The sequence below is a fragment of the Meles meles genome, chromosome 4, assembly GCF_922984935.1.
Source record: "Meles meles chromosome 4, mMelMel3.1 paternal haplotype, whole genome shotgun sequence".
NCBI lineage: Eukaryota > Metazoa > Chordata > Mammalia > Carnivora > Mustelidae > Meles > Meles meles.
Genome location: NC_060069.1, coordinates 45879065 through 45902444, shown reverse-complemented (window position 1 = coordinate 45902444; position 23380 = coordinate 45879065). Strand labels below are relative to the sequence as shown.

Sequence of the window (23380 nt, the reverse complement as noted above, 5' to 3'; positions counted from 1 at the left end):
GGGGAGCACAGGTGTTGAACCATATGTTTATGTGCTTGTATTATGAAAAAAACAGAACAATGTACCAGTCAACCTATCATTCAATAAAGGCCTACACAGGAAGGAGACATTAGGACAGAGGGAGCCAAAAAGGGAAGAGGAACAAGTTAAATGACACCAAGAGGAAGCAACTGACTAAATCCAGGATGTGAACGACCTGGTTTCTGTAATAAGATGATTCAGAACAAGGGGCAATCTGTTACAGATTAATTATAATCAATGCAATCATTATTTGGATTCTGATAGAAAACACAAATTGTAAAATTTGAGGCATTTTTTGTGAAAGACAAGGAAATCTGAATGAGAAGTGAATATTAGATAAACCAAGAATTATTAATTTTGTTAAGTGGAGTAAGATAATGGTATTGCAGTAATTTTCGGGGGGGGGACAACATCTTCTAGAGATAAAACTTCAGTTTTATACTGGGTGAAAGAATGTCTGATGGTACCACCTTCAAAATGTGGGGACAGACGAAGTAAGACTGACAAAATGCTGATTAACCATTAAAGTGGGCAATAGGTAAATGAAGGCTTTTTATACTTGTATCTTCTCCACTTCTGTTGACCATTTAAAAATTTTAATAGTAATGTTTCCCAAAAAGGCATAAGTGAAATTTTTTAAACAGATAAATATGAAATGCAGTCATGGGATATGATTTTTTTTTTTCAATAGTCTGTATGCCCAACACGGGGCTCCAACTCAAACCCAGAGATCAAAGAGTCACACACTCGGCCAACTTAGCCAACCAGGTGCTCCAGGATTTGACTTTTTTAAAAAACAAAATGTCGGGGCACCTGGGTGGCTCAGTGGGTTAAAGCCTCTGACTTTGGCTCAGGTCATGATCTCAGGGTCCTGGAATCGAGCCCTGCATCTGGCTCTCTGCTCAGCAGGGAGCCTGCTTCCCTTCCTCTCTCTATGCCTGCCTCTCTACCTACTGTGATCTCTGTCTGTCAAATAAATAAATTTTGAAAAAAAAAAAAAAAAAAAGTCTCACATTTTTTTCCTTCAACAGTGAACATGCACAAAATCATATACCTATCGTATCAGTTACAAAGAAGAGCTTAATGGGAGGTTTCTTGGTTAATATTTAATTCTCAAAATAAAACTTTTAATATTTAATATTAAATATTGGTTAATATTTAATTCTCAAAATAAAACTTTTAAGAAAACTAATTTCAGCAGAGGAAGAAAAATTCTTTATAAGAGGCAAGGAATATTTCACACGGGTATGTAATTTGTCACTTTCACATAAGATCAGTGACCTTCATAATTTTGAAACACAGTCAATAAAAATCACAGAGCAAACTTTAGACATACATAACACCAATAAGATTCCAGTAAATATATCTGTATGGAGCTTACTCTGTTAAAAACACAAAAGATCATGTAATTTTGACTACTACTATATGGCATAATTCTGGATATGAATGATCAGACAATTGCAGATTTGGGCAAATAAGCATATCCAAAGTATTTACAATTGAAAAAGAAAAAAAAAAAGGCAGTGAGAAGAAATATACAAAAATCATTCATGTGCCAAGAAAGTTAAAAAAGAGGACTATCAGAAGAACATTAAACAATCAGTGTGAATTGGTTGATCGAGAATACCTGCAGAAAACCTTAATCTAAGTATTTAAAAGCCATGGAAGCAATCTTTGAGAATGATTACGAAACTGAACCAACCTTGTCAAAGCAAACAAGATTCAGCTGTCCACAGATATTTATCCTTTGGGGACTGATACAGAAAATACCAATTTTTTTCAATCTTCTTTGGGCATACACAATACCAGCTGTCATTGCAGCAGGAAGCGCAGGTGGCACAGTAATGGTAATGATATCCAGAGACTCGATAATTATTACCCCAATTTCTACCTACAATTAACACAAAAATCAATGTCAGGACCTCCCCCCATATCAAATATTTACTAATCTAATGTGAAGAATCCATAAACCATTTTCAATTTTACGTATAAAGGTGTATAGAGTTACATTCATCAACCATTTACAATTCCTCTTCCCTTTAGAGGTTGTAAAATAGGAAGCTCAGTGAACCGTCAATGGACTGTGGAATGAAAGCTATTTTTAAGGGAAGTTTTCATTTTAAGAGCTCTACATGCGTCACACACTACACACTTCGAAGTTCAATACACATCTATCAGACAATGACTCTTAATAACAGCACCGTACTATGCCTGTCTCTAAAGGGAATGGAAAAGGGAAATTTGACGAGGTCTTAGAAGTACCTTCAATTAAGTAATCGCAAATAACTTTAATGCTGTATATCCCAGAAGTTAAACAAAGAGAGAGAGAAAATAAACCTTCGGTGAGTATGGGATCACCCTCCCTCTCTAAAGTCACAAGAGAACAAGAAAAAGACCACCTAAACCACAGCTGTCCCAAAGAACTTCCTGCTATGACGAAAACGTTCTAGATCTGCACATTCTAAAATAACAGCTACTAGTTTCATTTGGTTAATTTAAATTAAATCAAAAAGTATAGTTCTTCATTCTCATTAGCCACATTTCAAACCCTCAGCAGCCACATGCAATCATTAAGAATCAAACCCTATTTAAAGTTTACCATTTACATACCTCATTTAAAATGCTATTGATGATAGTGTAGATAAATCCAATACCAGCCACTGCCACAAGACACAGTAGAAACAAGTAGGCATCTCTGTAGAGTTTAAAATCAGTTGGTTTGGGATATAATATAGAACGAACAAGCTGTCCTTTGGAAGTACTAAATCCTTTAAAAAAAATTTAAAGAAGAAAATTACTGTATTTTTATAAGAAAATGAGAATTATCTCCCAAAACAGAATCTCTTTTTAAACATTCAGTAGGCATCAAATACATTAAACCATGCAAGAAGAGATGTCATGTTTTCTACCTGTTCTAACTACTACAGCTTTGACAAGTTCTCCAGTGTAGAAACGAGTTTGAATTACAGTAGTCCCACAAAACAAAGTGTGTCGTTTATGTATTTCTGGACTATAGAATTCATCTCCCATTCCTTTTATGTCCACTGAAGGATTTGGCAAATTAGTCTTTGTCACTGGAACACTCTCTCCTTTAAAAAAAAAAAAAAATCATAAAGCACAGAAATCAGTATCAAATGCACAAACCTTGAATTGTAAAATAACCTAAATGTTATTATACTGTTTCAACAGTTACTAGGAGTTCTCATATGAGGATAACAAAACTTACTCAATTAGCTTTCTGTCTAACCAATTTCCTTACCCAAAAATATCAAGTCTTATCTCTCACAATAATTCCTGAAAGTGAGTTGTGAGTCAAAGTAATAATCTGGAAATGATTTTGTCAAGTTTCAGATAAAAAGACCAGGCAGCTGCCACGGCCCCAGCATCTGTTCACTGGTCCCCAAAAACTGAACTGGTAAGCACGTTACAGCCTCGAACACACCCAGATGTGAAGACCTACTCCTACCCCCATTATACACCCACAAACACACACACAGAAGAGAAAAGGCATCTAGGAAAGGGAGTAGAGAAAATACGCAGTATGGCAGTTCTCTCAACAATTTGCCAAATTCTTTTCAGCATTAAATTTTAATTCTCTGTAGCATCCACATTTCTTGTTTCAAAGGTGACAAGTATGTGGGGATATTTGTTGACTGTTTTAAGAGAAAAACTCTTAATTTTAAAACATAGCAATCACTTCTTTCCAGATTGACTCTGACAAAAAATAAAGAAAACATAAAAAGGTATCAAATTCTACCTTCAGATTATGAATTTCCAAACAGAAGTCATTTCAAAGTCTACTTTCCCACAGTTTAAGGAAAATATAAAATTTTTATTCCCACTTTCTACACATCAAATAGGGAAGTAAATATGCTGACACTCTCTTGGGCAAAGGACATATTTCTAATTCCTCTTCCCTTACTATAAAGTATTTCCTCATATCAAAAGAAGTATGCCCAAAAATGTAGTGAACACCAGCATAATGATTTAGTACCACAACTGAGTATAATGCAGAATCTGCTCTCTTCAAAATAAAAAAAATATTCATTATCCATCACATTCATGAGTGAATATAAATAATACAGTTTTATAGATACAAGATAGTTTTTAAATAGTTTAATCAGTAACTACTTAAATCTTCATATCACTATAAACAACTGATCTGATTTTTACTCATTTAGTTTACCTGTTAACATGCTTTCATTTACAATGCAAGTACCATTAATAAGAACTGCATCACAAGGCATGACTGTCCCATTCAATGGAATGACCATAACATCTCCTGGCACAAGGTCTGTAGAAAAGATCTCTTCTATTTCTGGATTTAAAGAAAGAAAAAGAGAAATGTGAATATTCTTTAACTTGAAATAAAAACAGAGTAAATAAAAGATCTGCCTGAAGGTCAACTGACCTCAATGCTAAGTTAAAAACATAATGAAGTTAAAAAGGACAATCTCAATACACGAAAATAAGACAAGATTATTATGCCTTAGGGTAACAAAGCATGGTGTTTAAGTATGTCAAACAGTTTGTCCCCTGACAGGATGCCAACTGCACACAGGTGATGCCAAGTCCCTTCTGACCAAACAGGCAGCCGGACAGCAATACTCAGTAACAGCCGTCTTAGAAAACAGAGCCCAAGCATGAGATCCCAATAGGTAAATAAGCTTAGATTTCTAAAACTCCTTGGAAACAACAAAAAGCATTGACAATTTCAGTGTTTGGGTTTTTTTTTTTTTCTTTTTAAATTTTATTTTTTCGAGAAAGAGAGCATGAGTGGTGGGGGGAGGGGGACCAGGAAAGGGAGAAGCAGGCTCCTTATTGAGTAGGAAGCCCAACATAATGATCCCAGGATCCCAAGATCGTGATTTGAGCCAAAGGCAGATGCTTAACCAACAGAGCCACCCAGGCACCCCAGTGTAATTTTTTTAACAGCAATTTTTTTACACCTTTTTCTCACTGCCACTATTTATAACTCATAACGTTCCAATACCTTCTCAATATTCCTAAATAGTCCTAATATTTTAGGTCTATTTTAAATAAATTTATAACACTGCATTATTTTATCTAGTTCATTTCCTTGGAAATCTGTGTACATATTCAATTTAGCCAAACACTTTTTAAGAAGAGCTTCCCAAGTAAAAGGGGGTTTTTCTTTAAGACTGTCTTACATTTAGACTCTTTCTCTCATTCTTTCCCTCCCTTAGGCTTAATACTATCCTCAGGAAAGAGTTCTGCTAGTTTGTATGTAAAGAGAAAACTATTATTTGTGATGTTAGTCTTTGGGCAAAAACTCTTTGCCTTTCTTTCCCTTCAACTAAACTATGAGGAAACAACTTCTGAAGAATTCTAATGATAGTAAAAGCACATACTAAGCATCATACTTATCATTTTTAAATAAACATGACTCTTTCAAAACTTTAATGCCACTTGTGAAAGTCTACTCCTCTCAGGTATACCAGGAAACAAAATACCAATGACTCGTTAGCCTTTACAGAGAGGTATGGAAAACACGAGTTGATTGCAAAGTCCTGGCATCCCCAGTGCCTTCAGCAGCAGCAGAGCCGTAAGAGGACGAGCGAGCACCAACAGAGAGATAGTCCCAACTAAAAGAGCAGCAAGTGACCAGGAAGCACAGGGAAGGAAGCACCTGCCAGGCCAAACCGTGTTTGTGCTTGGACGTAGTGTACTGAGCCAAGAGAATGGAGACTGATTTGGTATTCTCAATCAATCAAAATGGCCAGTGCTTCCAAGGTCCATGCTGCTGTGTTATCTCTCCGTTATGTCCTTTAACGCTTCTTCAATACCACACCAGACCAACTAACATGTCCAAAACGTTATCCTTTCCTACAACACTGCTTCTCCTCCAGTGTTATTTAATTAAATGACACTGATGTCCATCCGTCAAGCCTGATACTACTGCTCTATCACCTCGCATCCAATGAATTACTAAATCCAGCTCAAGGCCCACATTTAAGTATCTTTCAGCCCCATCTCATTTTTCTCCATCTCCACAACCTTCACCTTGATCCATTTCATGCCTTCAACATTACTCTCCTCTAAACCCATCTGAACACTACAGACAGAATGATTTTTGCAAAAAGGAAAACATCAAATCACTCCTCTGCTTAAAAACCCTTCACTGGTTTTCCACCGCCTTTTGAAATGAGCTCAAATTCCTTAACATGCCTTAGATGGCTGTCCATCATCTAGCTGCTGCACCTGGCACACTGAATTCCTTTCAGTTATTACAGTGACCAAGCTCCCTCTCATTTCCAGAAGACTGGGGACCTAAAACCCTCTTCTCTCCCTCTCTCACCGCCCCTCCTCACCTACCTCTTATCCGACTAATTCAACCACTTAAAGATACTTTCTCCAAGAAGCCATCTCTGATACCTACAGTAAGTGAGCTCTAATATCTAAATTCCCCGACCTCTAACCATGGCATCTGTCACACTTTGTTACTATGCCTTTTCAACGAGACTGACGTTCAATGACAACAGCAGTGTCCATCTTGTAATCACTGCATCCCAGTGATTCCATCTCAGTACCTGTCACACAGTAAGAAAAAGAAAAATGCCATTTTACAGGAATGAATCTGATACACCCTCAGAGAGCAATACAAATCCAAACACTTTATTTTACTTCTTAAAAAATGAATGTATAGGGGCTTAGGGGTGCTGGGTGGCTCAGACAGTTAAGTATCTGACTTTGGCTCAAGTCGTTATCTCAGGATCCTGGGATCCAGCCCCACATGGAGCTGCCCACTCAGCAAGTCTCTTTCCCTTTTCTTCAGCCCCTCCCTGCACTCGTGCACACACACGCACGCACACACGCTCTCTCTCAAATAAATAAAATCTTACAAAAAGTAAAGAACGTGTATGTATAATATATTAGTCTTGCTTTAGTTATTAGTGCTTAATGGGTATCCTATTTGGTTTATTTTCCAAGAGTTACCTTAAGTACTTACCTTCATTCACTCTGCAAACTGAAACTCTCACAGTACTGTGAGCTGCCACCATATCATGCAACATAATATATTGCTGAAATAGGAAAAAAAAATGTAAAAACTAGCTAACATAAACCCACTCTTCAAGATATATTAAAAAGCAAGGGTGCCATAAAATAAGCTAAATTAATATGGCAAATACATATTACTCTGCCTTAAAAATGTCAAGACTAAAAGATTCAAAGATTATTGAATGATGAGCTCAAGACCAAAAAAAAGACGCACTTGAATGTCCTGCAAACAACAGAATAAGCCCTCCAGTATTCCAGCCTGTGGTAAGTACCTATAAATCCCTATGGCTTCTAAGCAGTCAAGTGGTAGTTTAACTCTAAAAAGCATCCACCTCCCCCAACCTCAGAAAGAGAGGGGAGGGGCGCCTGGGTGGCTCAGTGGGTTAAAGCCTCTGCCTTCAGCTTGGGTCGTGATCCTGGGGTCCTGGGATCGAGTCCCACATTGGGTTCTCTGCTGAGCAGAGAACCTGCTTCTCCGTCTCTCTCTGCCTACTTGTGATCTCTGTCTGTCAAATAAATAAATAAAATCTTTAAAAAAAAGAAAAAAGAAAAAGAGGGGAAGAAGTACATACTCATATAATTAAAAGAATAACTATACTGAGTATTACTTTGTACCAAGTACTATCCTACACACTTTACATGTTACTATAAAATACACAGTTGTGAAAGCCATAATAAATTGGACTTACCTTTCTAATGGAATACAGAGAGCTTACAATTGACACTATAGACATAATCACAATGGCTAGGGCATAATAATAGTATTCATCAGTGCTCCACAGTATAACACTGAACAGCTGGAAAATGTAAAATGGGTTGAGAACCTAAAAAACAAGATTTTTAAGTCAAACTTATAACCATACAGATGTTCCACCTTTTCATTAAGAAATAAACAACAAGGTATTTAGAGGATAAGCTCTGTAGTACCTTAGGGCAATATGTACACTGAAAGAGTAGGGCAAGATGTTAGCAAAGTACTTTTTTAGCACTAACCTACTAGGATTTGGCTAAATAAGTTTAATTTAAATTATTTGTATCCTTTTAGATACATACCAAACCCAATAAAGAGTAAGTTAGAAATAGCTAAAATGTGTGTATTTAGCTGTTCTTCATTCTGCTTCAGCGATAAAGTACATTTGCTTCCAATAATTACCAGGCTACTAAAGGATATAAAATTCTTAATTAAATTGAACAAATGTTTACTTATTATGAACTCCAAATACCAATTTTCCTATAAGTCAAAGGTTCACTGGAGTCTACAGGAAGACAAATATGAGATAAAAAGTTACATTGCTTTGCATTCTCTAAGGAAATAAGGATTAAAACCTAAATGAGAAAAAGAGATAAGGGAATCCTGGCAATGGACTTTGTTTAGCCAAATTTCACAGTATCTTATCAATTTTATTAATAACTTCCACCAAATGTCTTAAAATTGATGCTTGTATGCTTTTCAAAGCACTTTCACATATATACTCCCATTTTACTTCAAAATTAAACAAGATAATTTTAAAGGACTTCGGCCAATTTTATAAAGGAGCAGCAGAAAGGTTTTCTGATGATCAAAGCTAGTTACTGATGAGATTATATTACAAACCAGACTTTCTAATTCCTAACCACTACAATCTGCTATGTTGTACAACAACATTATATGGCCACTCTCACAAACTGAGGGAAAACAATCTGTAACATCTACTGAAGGTATTCACCCAACTCTTGATCTTTAGCCAAAAATCGAAAGGAAGACTAGAGAGCCTAACTCTGCCAAGCGAAATCCTATACCACCTTCCTTTACACATGTAACTTTATTCACAGCTCTTCAATGGCACCTGTAACTGAGCTCTCACTGCAATAACCATTGACCTGTTTCCCTCCCAGGATAAAGTACAAGTTCGTCAATGTCAATCATCAGGTCATGTTTTGTATTCTAAACTTATGGCACAATGCCTAGTTCCCAAAAATGCACTACAAAACACCACATGAAAAATAAACATGATAAGTCAGCTTCATACATCTATAAGATAAGATTTACATGTGCAACATACTGAGAGTAAAAAAAATTATACAGGCAAAAAAAGCAAAACAAAAAATAAGGTAAGTAATAAAAAGGTAATTTATGCCCCCAAATTATTTCCCTACCACAGTTACTACTTTTACATTTCAAGTTTAAAAAAAAAAAAAAAAGTGAGGGGGACTCTAAGAGAAAACCAAGAATATTATATTACTTAAAAATCATGACTCTTGGGCGCCTGGATGGCTCAGTGGGTTAGGCCTCTGCCTTCAGCTCAGGTCATGATCTCAAGGTCCTGGGATCCAGTCCCACATCGGGCTCTCTGCTCAGCAGGGAGCCTGTTCCTCCCTTCTCTCTCTCTGCCTGCCTGCCTACTTGTGATCTCTCTCTGTCAAATAAATAAATAAAATCTTAAAAAAAAAAAAATCATGACTCTTTCCAAATTGACAACTCTACTGATCACAAATGTTGTCTTACCTCCTTAATTAGAAGCTTAAAAACAGAAGGCACTTTCACAGTAATTTCATTTACTCCATAAAGCAATTTTCTATAACAGGAAAACATAATAATAGTGTTACATTATATTATATAATAACAGTATAACTTAGGGATGGCATTTCATTAGGTAAGTTTCAAACCACAGATTGCTCTTAAATATGGAACTTAAACATTCATGTTTCTACATACTTATCTTCTACAATTCTATTCTCTACCTACAGTATTTAAAACAAAGTAGTGAATACTGGGTAACTAGACTGTTGTTTCATTCTGCCTCATTATCTCTGTGTGATGAGTATCTTTCCCACTAGTCTATCATAACCATGTCTGCAAACGCTTTCTTTTTCATCCTTGAACACAGCAGGAATCAAAAATTTTGATTGCAATTAATTTTTGCAAGAGACTAAAATATATGAGGGGTCCTGTACTATTTTTCTAATGAGAATACTATACTAAAAATATTTATTTCAAAAACTCTACATTTGACTTAAAAAAGTTTTCAAAACTTTTTAAAATCCTTCCAACTTAAACTCCTAGTAGTACTTTCCATACGAAAGAGTAGTGAGTAATTCTGAGTAATTCTGAATGAATTAAATTTTTAATATCCTAACCTACTGAAAAAAAAACAGGAATATAAAAAACTGCCAATTCAATTTGAAAATGATAATTATCCTTAAAATATACAATATGCTAGTATATTTTTATACTGTAGCAAAGAATAAAATGATTTAAAAAGATTATGCATCCCAATTTAAAATATTCACTGTGGCAAATTTTTAGTTCATGCTTACAATTCCCAATACAATTCAGAAAATCTAAAATGCCATCAATTATAAGACATAATCATTATTTTACATGCCATCAAGACAAAAATGCTCTCAAGGATAACACTCCACCCAATATGACACATCCCTCCTTTAGATTAGGTTAAAATGTGGAAAAATATGCAGCTTAGAATTGATGAAATATGGTATATTTTCAGGGATATCAACTTCAAAATTCCAGCTTCAACATTTTCATAATTCTTAAACTAAGAGACAGTCTTACCCAAATAAAATATAAGCTGTCAACTATTATGTCTATAAGTACCTGTTAATATGTACAACTATATGGTAAAAGGGTGGACTACATATACTACTTTATTTAGGAACTTTGATAACAGGTCTAACTTTAGTTGGATAAAAATTACCTGTAGGCATGCATCCCCTTTGTCAGTCCTGCACTATGCTTTTCATAAATTGACGTACAAGAAACACCTTCATCCAGTCCCCTAAATAAATCCAAAGTTTTTACTTTAAACAAAGTTTAAAATATCCAAATGTCTTAATGCCTCATTTTTCTATGTTCCTGATTTTAAAGTGTTACTTCCTTACAAATAGAAACCCTTAACAAAAACTGAAATAATGAGAATTTTTAAATCTCAAATTCCTAAGATAAACAATAATGAAAGTTCTAATTCTCAAACGTGCCAAATTCTAAGTTATCCAATGTATATATCACACGGTAAAATGGCTCTAAATATTCTTTTATGTAATAATATTATTAACCTTTAAAGTTGTACCAAAGCTATAAGAGCTAATAATTAAACTAATAAAACTAAAGGTAAAGTATAACTAACTTGAGAATTCCAAAGTAAAATCTTTTTTTTACTTTTTATCTATGTAATTTTCCCTCTTCAATTTTTTAAGCTTCATGCTAAAAAAATCCTATTCATTGATTTTTCTTTCAATAAAAGCATCAATCCAAATCTGTCCCTGTTCTAATACAAACCTAGAAGAGAAGTACAAAATTTATATAAATCACAGGCATTGCCTAAAATCTATTAACAGTTCTAACTGGATTCAACCAACAGATCTACTTTTCCCCCAAAATGTCTTAATTATGCTTATTTTAACTGAGATACTGGTCACAGCACTCTAAGGAGAGTTTTGTACATCACTTAACTCCAATCCTTTTCTACTTTTTTTCAGGTAGAAAAACTAAGCTCCATAATTAACAGCTATCATTGGGAAAAGTTTAAATTCTACAAGTTTCTACAGTTGGCAAACACCACATGGCAAATAGTTTTGAAATTTTTTTCCCACTTCAGCTGGTAACTTCTCAAAAGCAGCAAGGATCACCTCCAAGTCTTTTTTTAAAAAAACAAAATGGCAGCTCACTGGCAGTGTTCTATAAGGCAATAGCTCTTAATTAGGAATGGTCTTCAGAACTAAGCATGTGGAAATGCCCAGGGCTATTACAGAGTATTCCAATTCTTTAGTGTCTGAGGAAAAAAATCCAGGCATGAATATTAAATGTTCATAAGGTGATTCTCTTTATATTACTAATATTAAAAATTCCTTCAGCACTCAAGTAGTAATACTTAATGAGTGTTTATAATAATCACTTTAACAACAGAAATAAAAATAGAATCCTAAATATCCTAGTACTTGCAAAATTCGAAGACTTCACGATAAATAAAGTTTAAGGGATTCCTCCAATTTGTCCTACTTGAGGCTTAACACATTTGACAATGTCTGAATCTTTATCCACATAGTAAAGTTAAACTTCTGTTGGTCTATGACTCCATCCCTCAAGGATAAATAGATGGAACTATCAGCAAGTTGGGAAATGAGAATTCAGGTATTCTGACAGGCTGTAGAGTGTACTCAAAATTCACTCTGAAATGAACCCACAAAAAGAAAAGAACTCCAACTCAGAGTAGATTTGGAGAATCATACTGTTTCAAACTTTTATGTAAATTTTGCCAAGATAAAAGTTACAAGTAGGCTTTACCCTTTACCCTAAAATGGTTAATAAGTATTCAAGTAACACCAGGGAGTTTTTATTAAGTGAATAAAAGTTATGCAATAAACTCCTCTTCGATTTTATGTAATACTAAAATGAATTCTTTTTTTATCTAGAACATTTTCAAGATACTCATAATATAATCCAAACAAAGGAAGAATACTTACTTTAAAAAATCAAAATTGTGAAGGGAATCATTCCAGAAGTATTTTACACTGTGGTGGGTGAAATAACGGACCTGCACAACACATATAAATGTTACATCAAAAGGCATTACATTACCATCACTTGTTTATGATGAAGTTTACTAATACAAATCTATTATCTATTAAAATTAAGGTGATCACATACAAAAGCAATCTACTTCTTCTACTAGTACCTAAACTGTGCCATGTATAGTAATAAATATTTTATATGTATATGAATTTATCCCAAACAAAAATAAATGCAGGTACAAAATTATAGGTTATGATAGCATAAAATATAACAATTCTGGTTTTCAAAGAAACTTTGACACTAATATCACTATACCTGCTGTGGTTGAGTCTGTGAATATTTATTCATCTCACGCCTATTCCCTTCAGCCAAATTTTCAGTTAGATGAACAGCATGGCCATTTGCAACTTTATTAGTCATAGATTTGGGGTTCAAAAATGGGTGAGTTTCCAGAGAAAGAAAGCGAATTTTTGCACAAAACCACATTCTGAATTCATCCTTACAAGAGAGAAAGGGATAAAAAGTCAATCATGTATATTACATAACTACCTACATATTTTTTAATTACCATTCTTTACATATTATTGATTTGTCCTTGAGAAAGCATCACTTCCCACTCACTAAATGTTACACCATTTCAAGTTGTATAATTTTTTTAAATCCTGCTCAAAATTTTTGTTTTTCCACCTTTTTTTTAAAGATTTTTTCTATTTATCTGACAGAGAGAGAACACATGCACGTGCACACACAAGCAGGAGGAGGGGCAAAAGGAGAGGGAGAAGCAGACTCCCCACTGAGCAAGGAGCCTGGTGCGGGGCTCAATCCCAAGACCCTGGGATCACGACCTGAGCTAAGGCAGAGGTTTAACCAACTGAGCCACCCAGGTGCACCTAAGATATATAAATTCTATACATGAAGATGTATAAAAGCTTTCCAGTGTTCATCATTTTATGACATACTTCACTAATACAATATCCCATGCAAGATTATGAGTAATTTCTTAACTATCAACATACTGAGGCTAGAAATTAAAGCCTCTGAGGAAACCATCAACAAAATGAAAAGGCAACCTACTGAATGAGAGAAGATACATGCAAAAGATATATCTGGTAAGGGGCTAATCTCTAGAACATATAAAGAATTCATAAAACTGAACAACAAAAACCCAATTAAAAAATGGGCAGAGTATAGAATAAACCTGTTTCCAAAGAAGACATAAAGATGACCAAGTGACAAAAGATGCTCAATACCATCAATCATCAGGGAAATGCAAATCAAAACCATAGTGAGATAATCACATTAGTCAGAATGGCTAGTATCAAAAAAGACAAGAAATAACTAGTGTTGGGGCGCCTGGGTGGCTCAGTGGGTTAAAGCCTCTGTCTTCGGCTCAGGTCATGATCCCAGGGTCCTGGGATCGAGCCCCGTATCGGGCTTTCTGCTCAGTGGGGAGCCTGCTTCCACCTCTCTCTCTCTGCCTGCCTCTGCCTACTTGTGATCTCTGTCTGTCAAATAAATAAGTAAAATCTTTAAAAAAAAAAAAAAAAGAAATAACTAGTGTTGGTGAAGATGTGGAGAAAAGAGAACCCTGGTGCATTGTTGGTGGGAATGCAAAGTCATACAGTCACTAAGGAAAGCGATATGGAGGCTCCTCAAAAAATTAAAAATAGAAATACTATGAGACCCAGTAATCCATGTGCAGGTATTCACCCAAAGAAAACAAAAACACAAATTCAGAAAGATATATGTACCCTTATGTTTACTGCAACATTATTTACAAGAGCCAAGATATGGAAGTAAGCTAAGTGCCCAGTGATACATGGATTAAGAAGATGTGGTATAAGGGTGCCTGGGTGGCTCAGTGGGTTAAAGCCTCTGCCTTCAGCTCAGGTCATGATCCCAGGGTTCTGGGATCGAGCCCCGCATCATCGGACTCTCTGCTCTGCGGACAGCATGCTTCCTCCTCTCTCTCTGCCTACTTGTGATCTCTGTCTGTCAAATAAATAAATAAAAATCTTAACAAAAAAAAAAAAAAGAAGAAGATGTGGTATATATATTTATAATGAAATAGCACTCATTCATATAAAAGAATAAAATCTTGTCATTGGGACAACTGGATGGACCTAGATGGTATTATGCCATGCTTATTATGATATAAATCAAACAGAAAAAGACAAATACTACAACAAAAATCAAAACAAATACCAAAAACAAAACAAACAGAAACAGACTCAAAAATACAGAAAACAAACTGGCATTGTCAAAAGGAAAGGGGAAGGAGGAATGGGTGAAATAGATGAAAGAGAAAAAAAGGTACAAACTTTCAGCATAAAAGAATTAGGTTTGGGGAATGAAAAGTAGAGCACAGGGAATATAGTCAGTAATATAATAACTTTAAATGGTGACAGATGGTCAGTACACTTACTGTGGTATTTCATGATGTACATAAACATCAAGTCATACTGTCTACCTGAAACTAATATTGTATGTCAACTCTATTTGAATTAAAAAATACATATAACAACAACAACAACAACAAAACGAACTCACAGATAACAGATTAAGTGGTTACCAAAGGTACGGGGTGAGTGGGGGTGAAATGGGTAAAAGTTGTCAAAAGGTAAAAACTTCCTGGGGATCTAACATCCAGCACAGTGACTACAGTTAACAGTACTGTAGGGCATATTTGAAAGTTGCTAAAAGAAGACCTTAAAAGTTTTCATCACATGAAAAAAAGTTTCTGTAACTCTGTACGGTAACAGATGTTAATTGCCGATATTGTGATTATTTAAAAATCTACACAAATACTGAATAATTATGCTGTATGCCTGAAATTAATATAATGTCCTATGCCAATTATACTTCCATAAAAACAATTTCTTTAACTAAAAGAAAAGGAAAAAAAAAGAAATTAAAGCCTCCGATAAAATGCTTCCAATTAAGATTTAAAAAAAACAACAACAACCAGGGAAGCAGCAGCATCACAGAGTGGAAAGGCAGCTGGTCTAGTGTGTAACAGATCTGATATAGTCCTTAAACTGGCTGGTGACCTTGACAGAAAAGCATCTAATTTCTCACTGCATCAAGAATTATAAAAGGAAGGCGCTGATACAATCATCTTAAGATTCCTTTCTATTCTAATCACTATCACTTAGAACACAAATGCTTTTAGGATTAGCATTCCCAATTATATCCTAGCAGTGATGTTCTCCTCATATATTATTTTGAACCAAGTACACACAAAAGCATTATATAATGCTTCGAATAATCAGCTCCCAGTAAATACACAGACTTACAGTAGTCCTCAGCAGCACCACTTCACAGTCTCTAACCGCAGCTCTAATACAGGTTGCCTTCACCCGCCATTCAGGCATCCAGTAGAGGAGGAGGAGAAGAAAGCCACCAGTGCAAATCACTCCTAGAGAAACTATGGCAAGCTTCCAGCGACACAAATTATAGCCATAAATCTCCTGCATGGACACAGTGATCACACAATTGAATATCAAATGATAGGAGATAACCGTCAAAGTTCTTTGTTTTCCCGGTAAGTATTAAGTCTTGTCATATACAAGGCTAACTTTTTTTTTTTTTAATAAACTTTCATTTTTGGAATGATTTTAGATTTACAGAAAAGTTACAAAAACATTAAGAAGTCCTGTATGCCTTCCTCTGTTTTACCCTGTTAACTTGGTACATTTGTCTAATAGAAGAGACTGACACTAGTACATTACTATTAACTAAACCTAGTCTCTCTTACAATTTCACTAGTTTTTTCACTGTCTTATTTCTGTTCCAGGATATAAGCCATAATATCACACTGCATTTAAATGAAGTAAGTTTTAACTTTATTTTTCTCCCAAACGATTAGCTAATTGTCACAATACCACTATGACTGATCAATTTGACCTCTTGACACAAATTATTTCATTGTTTTAGTTTACTACCACCCCCATCATAACCCAACAATAGTCGCCAAATTTAGCAAATGAAAATGTAGAGGGCCTAGTTAAAACATAAATTTCAATTAAAAATTAATTTTGTTTACCCTACACTATGTTTGGGACATGCTTATAAAAAATTTATTCCTTGATTATCTGAAATTCACATTTAATGGAGTGTCTTATATTACACCTGACAACCTTATCTCTACACTTCTACACACAAAGAGCTGAAAAGCTCTTTTTTTATTAAGCTGATTTCAAACATTTTTTATAAATCAAAATTAGAAATCTTACATTTGGGATTACACTTAAAACATTAGCTAATGTAACTTCTTAAATTATCAAATAAATAAAATATAAAAATATAAGAAATATAAAATAAAATAAATAGAATTAAAAATACATAAAAAATTTTTTTAAATACTTTAAGTATTAGAGCTCACAGTCAAACAGGAATTATACTAAAATCAACAAATAGAGATGTTACATAATCCCAATTCAAAAAGGCAGTGGGGATGAGAAAAGCACATTGATTTAGTGTTTTTTTTGTTTTTATGTACTTTTCTACTTTCCTGGAATAATAAATTCCAAAGATAATTCTTCACACTTGACAAATAAATTATAAAAACCAGTTACCATTTCATCTTCTTGACCCTGGTTGATAGTCTTCCTTTCTTCTTTGTCCATATCTACAGTGGTCTGATAGGTCCTGTGCTTCAGAATAGTTGAAGACTACTGATGGGAAAGAACAACAAGTATTAGGGAATTCTGCTATATCTTAGTAGACTATATAACTATATATACTGTTAAGACTTTGTTGTAATTATGTATCAAAGTTTAACTGATATTTAAGTACTCAATAAAGTGCTGGCTGGTTTTAATGACATTTTCAATAGTGTGCTAGTTCTTCTGACACATACTATCACAAAATCTGACATATTTCATCAATTAACTTATACTAACAATAGCCTTGATGCAAAACAATTTAAGCTCTGTGAGAAACTGCTGTAGAATCTTCCCTTCTCATTTCCCAACTCAGAGAACAAATCCAGTTTAACCATCTTGAGCTAAAAATGCTTCACACAACTCAATTTATTGCTTGAAGTATAAAGGTAAAGCACCAGTAGTGAAAGCAACCCCCAAACCTCTCCATGATTATTAAATTAATCATCTAACAAATATTTACTGAGCACCTTTTACATGAATGGTAATGCTTGGCCAAGAGTCAATTCCTAAAGCAGGTGTACTGCTATTGGAGATCACACCCCCATTCTGATTCCAAGTGCACTAAGCAATCTTCTGATTGTTTGACTACCCATGATGCTTGTCTAGGAGAAAATTCACTGAACTCACTGACAAATTTTTTTCCTGTATTAAAAAAGGATACTGGAAGAGCGCCTAAGCGGCTCAGTTGGTTAAGCTTTTGCTTTCATCTCAGGTCATGATCCCAGAGTCCTGGGACGGAGCCTGGCATCAGGCTCCCAGCTCAGCAGGGAGTCTGCTTCTCCCTCTGCCTCCCACTCCCCCCGCTGTGCTTCTCCCCTACCCCTGGCAAATGAATAAAATGTTAAAAATAAATAAAAAGATTTATTTCTGAGAGAGAGCACACATTCAGGGGAAGGGCAAAAGGAGAAGAGGCAGACCCCCCCCCCCCATGGAGCAGGGAGGCCGACATCAGGCTAGATTCCAGGACACTGGGATCATGACCTGAGCCAAAGGCAGCTGCTTAACCAACTGAGCCACCCAGGCACCCCTATTACTTCGTCTTAAAGAGTTTTGTTAGGAGCGCCTGGGTGGCTCAGTGGTTTAAAGCCTCTGCCTTTAGCTCAGGTCATGATCCCAGGACCCTGGGATTGAGCCCTACATCGGGCTCTCTGCTGAGCAGGGATCCTGCTTCCTCCTCTCTCTCTGCCTGCCTCTCTGCCTACTTGTGATCTCTATCAAATAAATAAATAAAATCCTAAAAAAAAAAAAAAAAAAAAAAGTTTTGTTAGGTAGGACCAGAGTAGCTTTTAGTTGAGGGCTAATCTGACCCCGCTACTGAAGCAACACCCTTCTGAAACACTCTTCCTGAATCCTTGTGCCCAGTGAGGTTCTCCACCGTGGGTTGGTAGGAACAGGCATTCTTCTCAGCTCTGTGTAAGCCCTGATGAGTTTTTCTCTTAATCCTTGGTTGGTGCTTTCCCTGATCTTCAAGAGTTTCCTCACATATGCGCTGATCGGTACTCAGCTGAAGACTTAAGGGGAACTATTTTGGATATTTTCAGTGTTTTTTCTTTGTAAGGATCCCTTTACTAATAATCTGCCCTGAAAACCTGCCTACTCTGATGTCTCCCAAGACTCTTAGCTTTATCTCCCCAAATCAAGGAGACTCCTGGGCTCCCTCTGGGTTCCCTGTAGGATTGGGCTATGCCTTTCACATTCAGTCAACAATAGCTGATCTTCGTGCCGGGGAAGAGGTTGGGCTTGCTCATTCTCCCAGTACTCTACAGCAGTAGGTTATGGCCCTTGAGAACAACTGCCTCTTCAAGCCAGACTGATTTGGTGAATCAGGCTTACCATGGTAGAACGACTCCAATAATATGCTTCATAGCTGTAATACCACCCTAGACTGAGAAGCAATTTTTACTAAATTGTTCACAGGGTTTTATAGAATAATGTGGCTTATTTTGGAAATGCTGGACCAAATATCTCTAAGACTTCATTTCCAAGATGGCACTGAGTCAAGGAATTTATAGGAACACAAAATATCTAGTCCCAATTAAGTAACAATATCTGATGTCCAATTAAAACTTAACAGGTATGGGGCACCTGGGTGGCTCAATGGGTTAAAGCCTCTGCCCTCGACTCAGGTCAGGATCTCAGGGAGCCTGCTTCCTCCTCTCTCTTTTCTCTCTGCCTGCCTCTCTGCCTACTTGTGATCTCTGTCTGTCAAATAAATAAATAAAATCTTTTAAAAAAAAACAAAAAACTTAACAGGTATGCAAAGAAAACCCATAATGAGAAAAATCAATTAGTAGAAAAAGACCAAGAACTGACACAAATAATAGAACTGATAAGAAGGACATTAAAACAGCTGTTGTTTACTGTAGTCCATATGTTCAAAAAGCAAGAAGAAAGACTAAACACATTAACTACAGACATGAAAGATATAAAAAAGAACCAACTTGAATATAAGATATAAAGTACAATATCTGAGACAAAAAAATTACTAGATGAAATTAACAGCATATTAAATATGGCAGAAGAAAAATCAATGAACCTGAAGACAAAATAATAGAAATATCCAAAATGAAAAACGAGCAGAAACAAAAGGGGGAGAAAAGCCTATAACATCAATAAACCATCAGATAACTTCAAGCACCCTAATATACGTGTAAGATAGGAGGGACGAAAAATATGTGATGATATAATGGCCAAAACTTTTCCAAATTAGGTGAAAAACTATAAGCCTACAGATCCAAAAAGTCCTACTAAGCAAATAAACAATGAAAAATTACACCAAGGCACATCATTATCCAACTCCTCAAAAGCAATGATGAAAAATATCTTAAAAGGAGCCAGATGAAAAAGACTGTTACATATACAAAGGAAGATAGGTTAAGAATAACATCAGATTTCTTGCTAAAAATAATGCAGGTGAGAACAGCTGAGCAACATCTTTGAAGCAACGAGAAACAGAATTCTATACTCAGCAAAAATATCCTCCAAAAATCAAAGATGAAATATGTTTTTAGACACAAAACCTGAAAAAAATCATCATGAGCAAATCTACATCATCAAAAAAAAGTGTTAGAGGAAGTCCTCAGGTAGAAAAATGGAAATGGAAACATGGATCTCCACGGAAGAAGGAAAAGCATCAGACATGGTACATACATAAATAAATATACATAACAATAGAACAAACAGCACAAAGAAATGGAAGTATACTCTTGTAAGGTCTTATAGTATATGTGAATGAATGTAGTATTACTTGGAGATAAATTTTAAGTAAGTTAGAGATGTACACTGTGAACTCTAAATTAACTATTCCAAATAAAAGAGAGTCACGACTAAAAAAATCAACAAAGGTGATTAAATGGAACCATAAAAAATACTAATCTGATCTATTAGGCAAAAAAAAAGGGGGGGATGGAAACTAGAGATGAGACAAATAGAAAACAAATAGCCAGATGGCTGATTTAAACCTAACAATATCAATAATCACATTAAATATGAACAGTAATTAAAAGGCAGAGATTGTGGTTTTATTTTTCAAAAGCAAGGCTGCAGAGGCACCTGGGTGGCTCAGTTGGTTAAGTGTCTGAGTCTTGATTTCAGCTCAGGTCATGATCTCAGGGTTATGAGATCCACCTGCTTTGGGCTCCATGCTCAGCAGGGAGTCTGCTTGAGATTCTCTCTCTCTCTCACTCTCCCTCTGCCCCTCCCTCTGCTTTCTCTCTAAAATAAATAAAATCTTAAAAAAAAAAAAAAGCAAGGCTACACATATATGTTGCCTATAAGAAATGCAACCAAAAATAAAGGCACAGTAGGTTAAAAGTTAAAACAAAATATACTGTGTAAGTACTATTCAAATTAAAGCTTCAATAACTATATTAACATCAAAGGAGAGTTCAAAGCAAAGAATCTTATCAGAGATTAAAAAAAAATATATTACCAGGGATGTAGTCATTTCATAATGACAAAGGGGTTAACTGATGGACATAAAACCATAATCCTAAACATGTATACATTTAACAGATCTTCGAAATACACAAAGGACACAGAAGTTCTGAACAACATTATCAGTCAAATTGGTCCCAACTGATATTTACAGAACACTCTACTCAACTGCAGCAAAATATACATTCTTTTTACGTATGCACAGAACATTTACCAAGAAAGACCACATTTCAGGACATAAAACAGATTCAGGTCATACAAAGTTCTAAAAACAATGGAATTAAGTTAGAAACCAGTAACAAAAAGATAGGTAGAAAAGCCTTAATACCTAGAAACAAAATACACTTGTAAAAAATCCATGTGTCAGAAATCAATAGGGAAATTACAAAGTATTCGGAACTGAGTAACACTAAGGACATATCAAAATTTGTGGGATGCAGCTGAAACAGTATTTAGAAATTATTTATAGCACTAAATTCCAAAATCTGAAAGAAGAAATGCCTAAAATCCTGACCTCAGCATTGGCCCTAAGGAAGTAGAAAAAGAACAGCAAATTACACCCACAGCAAGCACCAAAGAGAAATTGATAAAATTCACAGTAGAAATCAATGAAATAAAAAACAGTAAAATGGAGTAAAATCAATGAAACCAAAGGCTATTTTTTTTGAGATCGACAAAAGTGATCTTTTCTAGTAAGACTCAAAAAGGGGAGGAAGGCAGCACAAATTACCAATATCAGGAAGACAAGAGAAGACATTACTACAGATTCTGCAGATGTCAGAAGTATAATCAAGGAACGTAATGAACACTTTACACCAATACATCAACTTTTCTGCAGGTCTGAACCTACTTCCAATTAAAAAATTTTTTTAATTTTAAAATTTAAAATTTAAAAATTTAAAAACCTCTCTATCTGTCACGGGATGGCCACAAATTAGTAATTGCTACAGCTGAGTTAAAAGCTGAATGTAAGGGGCGCCTGGGTGGCTCAGTGGGTTAAGGCCTCTGCTTTTGGCTCAGGTCATGATCCCAGGGTCCTGGGATCGAGCCCTGCATTGGGCTCTCTGCTCAGCAGGGAGCCTGCTTCCCCCTCTCTCTCTGCCTGCCTCTCTGCCTGCTTGTGATCTCTGTCCGTTAAGTGAAAAAATGAAATCTTAAAAAAAAAAAAAAGCTGAATGTAACATGTATATGAGAGTTCATTATACTAGAATCTTTTTTTAATCTTCTTGTTTTTTAACATGCAGAAATTATAATACAAAGTGTTTTTAAATAAATAAAAGTCACCCATCTGAAACTTTTAGACAGAAAAACATTTTCAGAAGATATTCATTTCTGACACCAAAGGCCATAAATCTTAAGAACTCTGACTCTATAAATCTCAAATCCACTGACCTAACTGATCATATACCAGGCATGATCCACAGTCTCTTACTGCTGAGTTTTGGCTCATTCTTCTTCACTTTTGTCTTTTATCCACTACCTAGAAATAGAGATGTACTTCTGCACTTTTGTAAATCCTTATTTTTCAATGAAGAATGTATTAGATGAATAAGCATGTGTTTATAATTTTAAAAAAAGAATTACCATTAATATGCAATGTGTTAATTAACTTCATGTACTTATAACTATTTAAAACCTTTTCGCCAAACACATCTCGACAGAGCTCACCTCAGTCTAACACAGCTATATTATCAACTCATCCTCCAGAGTTAAAAAGTGACCACAACAAAAAAATACTGCAGTAATTTTTTTAACAATTTAACAAAATTTAAATTTAAATTTAAATTTTTAATTTAATTTAAATTTAAATTTAAATTTAAAATTTAACAAAATTTTTTAAACAATCTATTTGTAATGCTCTTCTAAATTCAATTCTTGACCATTTCATCTCATCACTCTTTTTATAAGTGTTACTGCTCTAAAATTTAGCTTACTTTTTAAGGCAAAACTAAGTCTTACCAAATTTTACCAAACTGGAGGCATTATAAATAAAGTTGCTCTAAAAACTACCGGTTATTATTTTCTTTAAGCACACTATACCACATAGAAAATTATCAAGACTTCACCAAGACTTTCACATAAACTTTTAAGAAAAATCCAGTAAAACAATAATTGCAACAGCTTATGTTTAACATATAAATATATATTTAAATTCTAAAAAACGTGTACATAACAGAAAGCCTCTAATATTTCTGACTAAAGATAAAAATCTATATATTTTAAATGG

General features: G+C 35.0%; 1 protein-coding gene across 5 annotated transcripts in view; it reads right to left on the bottom strand.

The window, feature by feature from the left end:
• ATP13A3 (ATPase 13A3) overlaps positions 1–23380 on the bottom strand; it is a 93449-nt gene that overhangs the window by 50015 nt on the left and 20054 nt on the right. For 3 of the 5 annotated variants that reach the window (XM_046001990.1, XM_046001995.1, XM_046001992.1), the window contains 12 exons: positions 17128–17226; positions 15847–16020; positions 12866–13048; positions 12502–12572; positions 10737–10817; positions 9527–9596; positions 7731–7865; positions 6992–7064; positions 4208–4339; positions 2931–3110; positions 2632–2789; positions 1724–1912 (listed from right to left, as the gene is read on the bottom strand). In XM_046001990.1, coding sequence (XP_045857946.1) covers positions 1724–1912; positions 2632–2789; positions 2931–3110; positions 4208–4339; positions 6992–7064; positions 7731–7865; positions 9527–9596; positions 10737–10817; positions 12502–12572; positions 12866–13048; positions 15847–16020; positions 17128–17178 — 1497 coding nt within the window. In that variant the 5' untranslated portion in view covers positions 17179–17226. The remainder of the gene's footprint in view (positions 1–1723; positions 1913–2631; positions 2790–2930; positions 3111–4207; positions 4340–6991; positions 7065–7730; positions 7866–9526; positions 9597–10736; positions 10818–12501; positions 12573–12865; positions 13049–15846; positions 16021–17127; positions 17227–23380) is intronic. The other 2 variants (XM_046001991.1, XM_046001994.1) reach the window with 2 other exon arrangements.